Genomic DNA, 9,383 nt, shown 5'->3' on the forward strand with positions numbered 1-9,383 from the left:
TATTCATCGCCGGTCCAAGGACACGAGGTATGTACAGGCGGTGACTTTGCCGTCAGACTGCGAGTAGCAATCTACAGCATCCGAAGATAGCACGTAGGTATGCCAAGTGCACAAACGATGTCACCAACGCAAGTCGGTTGCTGAAGGTGTTGCTGTCGAGTCGGTTGCGAAATTGGATTTTCTTTAAAGAACCACGTTCGTTCCCATTGCAGACAGATGCCGGCATCTGCTCCACAGCCATCGAAGGAGACCCGCACACGGAAACATGAGGATATAGACCGTTTCTGGGGCCTCGGCGTGGTGGTGGCATTGACGTCATTTCTGGCCACGACGGTCATCGCGAACTCTGCCTTCTTCTACGTGCGCCTCAGAGAAGCCTACGGGGTCGACCACGAGACGGCCCTATGGCCCCTGACGGCCATGGCAATCGCCAGCAGGCTAGTGGGTTCGTATGCGGGTGCTTTTTTTGCGACTGCCGCTCCTCCAGCATGCAACCCTCCTTTAAACAGAACATATAAACGAACCTGAACCAAACTGAGCTCAAGAAAAAGTGAGCGAAATCGGACTCTCGAAAAAGACGCGAGTTCAGACAGGGACGCAGTAATTAAGCAGGAAGAAGACAATTAGTCTTGACATTCTTGAAATATCCAGCGACGTCATGCAGGCTGTCAGCTCCATGCTGCACTGCGCAGCTCTGTATTCGCAGTGGCGTCCACAGGCTCTCAGGATACATGGTCGGTCAGCTGGTAGGTCAGGTTTCTCGAGCACATTATTAGCAAACTAGATACTGGCGCAAACGAGGCAAAACACTTATGTTCCTTTTGTTTTATTCCCAATCTCAGAAACTCTAGTTTAGGGCCAAAAATTTTTTGTCGGAAATTTATTTCCACTCTTAAAAATGAGTTATGCATATTGCAGGAAACCGGGATGGGAACAATGAGCTGGGCAGTGCGCATGATCTCCCTGGCTGCTCGCGTGGCTGAGGAGCCTGCGTCGTCAGCCACATTTCTCAGATTGGCTTCCGCTGCCGCTTCCGGTGACAAGGCACCGCTGCGTTCCCCCGGTTTTCGTTTAGAGCGCCAGCCCTTCAAACTAAAGTTACCGAGAAAGACGTAGAAGTTTTTGTCGTCAGGAAGTGTCCGCGGCAATTCGAAATACGGAGGCTCGCGTGCTTTCTTGTGCGCCGCGCCCCATTTTCAAAGAAAACATATAAAGGAACGGTGCGCAAACGTTACAGCTAAGCATCCGAGGGAAAAATAATTGCGGAAGGAACCACGCAGAAGTGGAAACCAGTGCCATGAAACAGTCACGGCGCTCTTTACAGTTTTTCTTCTTATTTACAACTCCTTACTTCCATGTAATTTCTAAAAGTGCTCGCTCAAGTACCCGGTAACATTCCTTAGCACTTTTTTTTTTTAAAAGAGGAAACAATATCGTACTGCTTCGAAGGCACAGTTCGGAACCAAATATTCTGGTTCCCAACTTTTGCTGTGACACCACGTTTTCTAGGACTAGCTGCTCACGTGGTCCAAAAGTGGATGCCTGTCTACGGTGTCGCCCTCATCGGCAGCGTGCTGGCATGGCTTGGACTAGTCGCGTCCGGATTCGCACCCAACATCTTCTGGATCACCGTCACTTTGGGCGTCGTTCATGGTAAAAACTTCACAATGTTTTCCTCTCAAGCACTCATGTCATTTAGTTTTTGCTTTACACGAACTAATTCTAGGCTCGTCATCAATGCAAATTCTAACCGTGCTACAAACGTTAGCAGAGCTCCGTGTTGCGCGAGTTACTTCATAACTCAAATTAGAGAAAATTGCTACGCAGACGATCAAAATTAAGAAGACAAATAAAGAGGTACGCGCTACTGACAAATATCAAGACTGCAAAATAGCTGCAAAAGAAAGTAAAAGGAAAGCAAAAAAGCAAGAAAGCACGACATGTAAAGAACGAACAATCTGCGAATAACAAAATGCCTTTATTTTCTCTTGAAGTGTGCTGCAAGTAAGTTCGAAGAAAAGAGTGTTTCTTTCCTTGACGCAGTTTGCAGATGTCTCGGCTTGCAATCTCCAGGCTTTTCCCAGCATGATGTTAGGACCCCAGTGGCCTAGCGCGAACAGGATTTGTCGCCGCGCCTTCCAATTATTCCAGCGACTCATCCATTCTAATAAAGCAAATTTCAACTTCGTTCAGCGTGATTCCAGCTCACACAGTGCATGCCCTTGCAACAAAATTCGGATTATGGCAGAAGTAAAACATTCCCCTTACATTCCATGCTAATAATCTAACATCTCTGGGAAGCAGTTGCAAATGGTGCGCAGCTTAAGGGACAACTGAAAAGAAATTTTCGCTGTGCTGATGTGTGTGTGTGTGTGTGTGTGTGTGTGTGTGTGTGTGTGTGTGTGTGTGTGTGTGTGTGTGTGTGTGTGTGTGTGCGTGCGTGCGTGCGTGCGTGCGTGCGTGCGTGTGTGTGTGTGTGTGTGTGTGTGTGTGTGTGTGTGTGTGTGTGTGTGTGTGTGTGTGTGTGTGTGTGTTTATGTATATCCGAAATACTCAAAACAAGAGATGGAATTAGTAGGTGCGTCAATAATCGCCATCAAGAATGTGGGTTTTTCAAGGAGGAGCTTGAAAAAGTATCCTGCTGTTACTGGGTGTCGAAAGCGACGCGCAAAGATATATGCCGGCTACGCGCTGGTAGATATGTACCTCGTTAGAATAACAGCAGCACCGGACATAGTACCAACTTTGAGATACTTTGCTTTTATAATGAAAAAAAAGGTTTTAACCGGCAGTACATGCAGCCGATGCTAACTACTGCGCGGTAGTAATTATTTACTACTCTTTAAAAAGTTACATCGAGTGTAAACATGCAAAAACGCGCAAAAGAATAACTATCTCGCTCTTAAATAAATAGTCCAAGAAATGGAGCTGTTTTTATGTTTCTCTTAATCACGCAGGATCCGGAGCGGGTACTGTGCTCATCAGCTTCTCCGTGTGCACACTGACACACTTCCGCCGATACCGCGGAACCATGAGCGGCCTCAAGTACGTGGGCTGGTCAGCTGCCGGTCTCGTGGGCCCGGTCACGCTGGCCTTTCTCGTCGACCGATTCGGCCTGAAAAGAACGTTCATCATTCTCGGCGCTGCAGTCACGAACATCAGCCCACTAGCTCTCTTGCTCAAGACCCCGGAGGCTGCTGGGTGCGACTGCTTCCGCAGGCTGTTCTTCCCGAGGTCAGGGGCTGTGAACATCAACAGCAGGCTCCTCGCCGGAGGACCTCAGCCGAAATACACGGAATCCCGAGAAACTCACGAAGCGCAAATTACGATCTGCTCTGTGGGTACTGCTTTTCAGGTGTGCACTCAAGGACCTGAAACCACGTACACCACATCAACGAGTATTGAAGTTGAGCTTCGCGGGAACCCTCAGTGCTCAACTCGCAGTCAACAAGCGGCTCCGAAAAACGGCGGTGGTTCTAGCCTGCATTCAAGGCAGAATTTGGAAAATGACCCGCCAAACCTTGTGCCCACGGACGAAATCTCATCCCAGCTTCCAGAGGCGTCGGCTTTGGGGTGCTCTCCAGAGAACTCCACCACGTCTTCACCTTGCAGCCTCCGGACCCTTTTCAGAGCTCGTGCGTTCTACGTTTTGCTTGCAACCTACGTCGTGCTCGACTACACTACCTTCGCAGTTAGGGCAACTTTTGTCGCGTACGCTATGGATAAGGGCCTAACTCGCGTCGTGTCTGAGTCACTTATCATGTACGACGCCATCGGTGGACTGCTGGGGCGCCTCGTGCTGCCCTTGCTTTGCGATCTCTTCAGAGTTGCGCGAGGCGCGGCTGTCGCATTCAGTCTGGCGACGCTCTCCGCGTGCTTGGCGGCGCTCACGTTCTTCACGTCGCACCCGGCCGTGGCCTCAATCGTCGTCGCTGCGAGCCTACCCACCGGCTTCTTGCTGGCCATGAAGCCCGTGCTCATCGGCGATTACTTCGGAGTGAAAATGTTCGCCGCAACGTGGGGACTGACTGGAACGTGCACCGTGCCCCTGCTTTTGGTGAACCCAGTTATAACAGGTGCCACATCCATTTTCTTTCGGGTCGCGAGCACCGGGCAGCCAAAAACAGGAGCGCTAGATATCGAAAGAGGAAGCGAAAAATTACGCGAGAAGGGAACTTATCTTTCTAGAGGAATTCAAAACGGATGCCTAACTCAGTTCAAGGTGTCAAATGTTGAGAAAAACTAGAATAGTTAGAGGTTTAGGTGCTTTTAAGAGGTCGAAAGCTGCCCGACTTTTGGAGTTGTCGAGAAAGAAAAAAAATGAGCTTCGGTTCAACTATTGCTGAACCTGGTTCGAGAGCGAAAATTGTGGTGCATCGGCCAAGTATACGTGGCATGGCGTCTGTAACGTTGAGTGCGTTCCGTACACTGGATAGGCAGCGTGTCCACCCTGCCACCCTGGCAGGTGGCAGTTAATGGTTGATCGCGAGAGGTTGGTCACCCAATAAGCGCTGCGGCCTACTGCTGCAGTGTGCCACAACGTTGTCAGCGCTAACCCATTAAGCCCACATCTCTCACCACCGCCACGTAACTTTGAGGCGTCCACTGACTCAGGGAGCCAGTTATGCGCCCTTCTTTTCCTCACGGCCATTGGTGTCTAGAACATTGTCAACGCCAACGCCAATGAACACAATGAACGCCGACGGCCTATAGAAACAGAGGCGAGCGCTCGGTTTCGGCGGCAGCGGCGGCGGCTGAGTGGTGTCAAAGCTGTCACGTGGTCAAGTTCTTAACCCCAGGCTATCACTGTACGAGGGTGTAGTTGTAAAGAGAGCGGGAGTAGTAAAGCATTTGCTTCAAAAGAAGTGGTTACGGGTTCATCTTAAACGTGTAGAAGCGCGACTAAGCACATACACAAGCAGCCCGAATTGAGGACGGGTGCTGCAGCGTATCCTGTTGCCCTGACTCAGGTGGTCACGCTGCATGCGCACTCTGTTCAAAATGCAACACTGACAATGTGAGTTTCATCTATGTGAAGGGCGGAGATCTGCCTTGCTGCGAGGACATCAGCTGTGACCTTTTGCGTTCCTATATACGTTCAACTCAATTTGTATGGAACTGTGAAAAAATTTCATCCCCCGACATTTATACAGGGCACTGAGAACAAGCTGAAGCTCGTGGAGATTTGTTAACGCCTTGAAATTACAAAGAGGGATGAGCGGGAACAACCAATTTTAATGGCCGCGATCTTTGATTCGAGGAATCGAAACTATGCCGCCATTTCGTCCCCTGACATCATACTCACATAGTTCCACCTCTGTCCACTATATTGGACCTTGACGTCATCATCAGCACGCGGCAGGTGGTAGTTTCTGCAATGCTATTGCAGATGGCGCTGCAAGTCTCAAAGCGAAATGTGCTGTTTTCTAGTTGCTGTCACAGATGGCGCTGTGATCTCAGGGTGATAGCAGACCCCACGAAATCCGAAACGCGATGAGTAAGATCTAACGTTCTTAAAAACAAGAGTCTATTGCAGTATACCTAACGTCTCAGGATTGATGCGCAACAAACTGAACGAATCTGCTGTCATTCCTTAGGATATGCCAAAGGAATCAGAGATGAAAATCAGAGAAAAAAAGTGAGAGTGAGAAAATCAACATTAAAGTTTGGCTTCCTTTGGCTCATTTATTCCGCCGTGTACGCTTCTGCGTTTGGTCATGCAATGCATACAGCGGAAGCTTTGATCTTTCCTGTTCATGGCGATATTGTCGCATAGCGAGTTTTAGAGTTGAGCCGGGAGCAGAGTCTTCCTTGGTGCTATCTGTTTCGGTTTAGTTCAGCCCTTCTTGTTGCAAAGAAGACCCAGCTCCCCTGTTGAGCGCCCCGCGAGCTTTCCCCACCTCCGGTCTTGCCGTGAAGGGGTCTTTGGCCCACGTTCCGCGGTAAGCGTGTGGTTAGTGGGTGTCCTTCGGTGGATGCTTCTCGCACATACACGCGCGCATTCTGTCCCTGCTTGTACAAGGGTGCGAGCTGGCGCCGCTGGTTGTTTTTGTGTATTTCAGTTTGAGTGAGTGTGTGTTTGCTGTCGGCATGTCTTGAAAGGATGGGCTCTGGTTGGTTCCGGTAACGGCTTTCTTGATTGGTCCAACGAAGGCTCGCCAGAAAGCTGGTGAAGTGTATTTAAAGGGGTTCTGAAACACCTTCCGAGGAAAGCACACCAACTCGATGAATCCCTGCGTTGTGTTGTCAAGAAAACATGAGTCAAATAATACACTTTACACGCAGCAGAGGATCCACAATCGCGCGCGAAAGTTGGCGAGCCCTTCCCGGCGACTTTTTCTTGCTCGCACCATCCTCCGTCGCTCGCATCTACGTATACATGTTGAGAGGTCCAGAAGGTGCGCCCCCGGAGGCCGGGCCGGCGGAGGAGCGCCGACCTTCCAGCGTGCAAAAAGTGACTAGAGGAGAGGGAAAGGCGCGAAGTCGCTGATATTCAAATTTTGCCTGCAGATAACTCAGCTTCTACAGAGCGCTTTAAAAAAATTCTTGCTGGGTAATATTCGTGAAGCGGCCTGCTTTAACATCCCAGCCATACTCCAACTTTATGAGAGCCCCATTCAGAGCCCCTTTAAGAGCGGGTTTTTCAACGCCAAGGGTCTCGAGAGAAGAACCGCTGCCTTCCGGCTGCTGCTCGGGACCTCCGCTCCGAAGATGTTGCGCGCCCCAGTGTATGTCTGACAGTTTTTCTATGTGATCTCATATATTTTGTCTCAGTTTATAAGTTTAATCAATACTTCGGATCTATCTTTAACAAATTAAGTTCATCAATGCATCTCATCGACACCTGCTGGTCTCCTTCTTCAATGCGGCGGAGCTCTCGTCCCGGCACGGAAACACGGACACTTCTCAAACTAAAATACACAAAAACACCCAGCGGCGCCAGCTCGCCCGCTTGTACAAGCAGGGACGGAATGCGCGTGTGTTTGTGCGAGAATCATTCACCGAAGGACACCCGCTAACCACACGCTTACCGCGGAACACGGGCCAAAGACTCCTGCACGGCTAGACCGGAAGTTGGGGAAGCTCGCGGGGCGCTCAACAGGGGAGCGGTGTCTTCTTTGCAACAAGAAGGGCTCAACTAAGCCAAAACAGGGCACCAACGACTCACTCTGCTTGTCGGTTGCCGGCTCCAGCAATTGACGCGCAAATCTCCGAAACTCGCTATGCGAACCTCTAAGATGGTGGTGCTCTGTTCTAAAAAACCGGAGGGATCCACTGTGGGCCAGGACCACCAGGAACGGCATTGCCTCGCAATTTTCCACAACAACACATCAAAAATTCGGTGTTTACTAAATTTGTACAGCCTATCCAGCTATAATACTCCTTCACGAGATAGATGAAGAACCGCGGGTTACGAGGAATTAATTGCGAAGTCTAAAACTTTGACAAAATTGGGCATTTTATTGGCCGCGTTCCTCTTTATGATATGCATGGCCACTGCGCTTCATCGACAGGTTCACTCCAAAGTAAAGTGCTGGAGAGAGTACTCATAATTTTACTTTTCCTCGATTTGAAATCCACATACTGAACCCAGTTCCATGCTATCATACCACTGCGTTATTCCCGGCTGTACACTCATGCATTGTGCATGTGGTTTATCGAGGTCAGGTTGTCACTTTAGCAGATAACTTCAAGTCATCGCGTGTCCATATCCTGAATTCGCAGAAAGCATAGAAGGAAGAATGATTCTATGCTCAGTATGTTGGACCGCGTTCTGAGTGACCATCACCTGAACAGATATGCTTGAGCAGGGGTGATTTTCCAATTAGTATCAGCGAGCCCGACTACTTGATAGAACTCGACTGACGATTTGTCTTTCTGTATTTCTTTTCCAGGGTTCTTCCGTGACACCATAGGATCCTTCGATTATCTCTACCGGATTTACTCGGCGTTAAATCTCCTGGCTGGAATTGTTCTACTCTCCTACGTTTGCATGGAGAAGATTAGCGTCGCATGCTGCAACAAGTGCAGAGAATAGTATCTGAACGACTTCCACGTCTGCTTACTTATGTTTTCAAAGGAACCGGAGAGCAAAAGGCGCTATCGAGGAAAACGGATATATGTCCTGGATGAGCTCATCACTTCGACAAAGTTTTCCCGGGATCCAGCGTTTGCAAGCCTACCTTTCTTGCCCTGCTGAGTTTGAACTAACCCTATCGGACAGTGCATCGCTTTCTCGTGAAGTTTCGGTCCCTTTCAGTCCTCTGTAGGCCGTTTTTAGGTCCCTGCTCGTCGCAATGTTAAGCCTAACCACCCCCACCATTAAAATTTCCGGGAAGGGAAAGTGGCACCATCTGCCTACCAAATAATTGCCAGCCGCCAGACGAGAAAAAGCTCAAGCACTGTCCAGATAGGTATGAGTCTACGAGCTGAGGAGCAAAACCTCTAGAAAACGGCGGCGTCAGAGCACGTGCCGTCACAATCGGCGTACCATCCGGCGGAATCGGCCCTTTTCATTTGCTTGTGCTACCACCTGTAGTATAGCGCTGGCATCAGAATTGTGGTGTGCTCGCCTAGAGTTAGTTCTCTTCAGATAGCCGAACACGGAGTTGTTCCCACGGGGCACGCAGTGATTCTGTCGAAGATGGCTTGTCCTAGGCGCCATCTCATACCTGAAGGATTTCGAAGACTCAATAATGGCTCGGCGAAGTCGGAGGCAAGCTGCTCACAGAAGAGAGAATTCTTCACTACCCGCAGTCGTCCGGCATTTGGTGCGATCTCCAGATGAACAAGCCGCCCTTCACTTCAGAGAAGAGGGTTAGCGTATGTCGGGAAGGTAATGTTTAATCAAATATCCTCTGAATTAGTGAGGCCGACGTTTTCTGATGTATATGCTTGTCATCAATGAAAGGTTGCTACCACGTCATGCACGCAATGAAGAGAACGACTGGGGCTCTCACGGGGGCTCGCTGCCGTTGCCCGCACTGCTACGTGATTATTCGTAACAGCGTGCAGTCATATTGAAGCGTTCACTCGATCCCGTTTGTTTCTTTAAATATCAGTATTGTTAGCATATTTCCGTGTCTATTGTCGAGAGTACTGTTTTTCTTTACAAATGTTTTCCGCCTTTTGTGTAAATGCATAGGAACGCAGAACTCAAGAACAAGACTATTGCTGGAAATCGGACTGGCGGCTACAAGAGAGGAGCATCTTTCCTTGTGGCTAACGGACAACGCTACGAGCTGGAGCCTGGTCAGGTTTCTATAGAAGAGAACAGCCTCCACGACCTACTCAGCTTATCGACAGCTCTATCTTATGCCACATGAAATAAACAAAAAATCGCGAGGCTGACCACTGTACCTTTGTCATCGCACGAAACGCGA

The 9,383-nt window shown here is 49.4% G+C and overlaps 2 protein-coding genes across 2 annotated transcripts; both read left to right on the forward strand.

The window, feature by feature from the left end:
- The first annotated feature begins 216 nt into the window (after positions 1 to 216).
- Positions 217 to 3,375, forward strand: LOC144120203 (monocarboxylate transporter 11-like). The gene is made up of 4 exons (XM_077652619.1): positions 217 to 445; positions 1,510 to 1,653; positions 2,958 to 3,257; positions 3,356 to 3,375. The coding sequence occupies exons 1-4, from the start codon at positions 217 to 219 to the stop codon at positions 3,373 to 3,375; spliced, it is 693 nt and encodes a 230-aa protein (XP_077508745.1).
- A 383-nt stretch (positions 3,376 to 3,758) lies between these two features.
- Positions 3,759 to 9,089, forward strand: LOC144121943 (uncharacterized). The gene is made up of 2 exons (XM_077655412.1): positions 3,759 to 4,076; positions 7,896 to 9,089. The coding sequence occupies exons 1-2, from the start codon at positions 3,761 to 3,763 to the stop codon at positions 8,036 to 8,038; spliced, it is 459 nt and encodes a 152-aa protein (XP_077511538.1). The 5' UTR covers positions 3,759 to 3,760; the 3' UTR covers positions 8,039 to 9,089.
- Positions 9,090 to 9,383: the final 294 nt, after the last annotated feature.

This window comes from Amblyomma americanum, chromosome 2, assembly GCF_052857255.1.
Source record: "Amblyomma americanum isolate KBUSLIRL-KWMA chromosome 2, ASM5285725v1, whole genome shotgun sequence".
Classification (NCBI taxonomy): domain Eukaryota; kingdom Metazoa; phylum Arthropoda; class Arachnida; order Ixodida; family Ixodidae; genus Amblyomma; species Amblyomma americanum.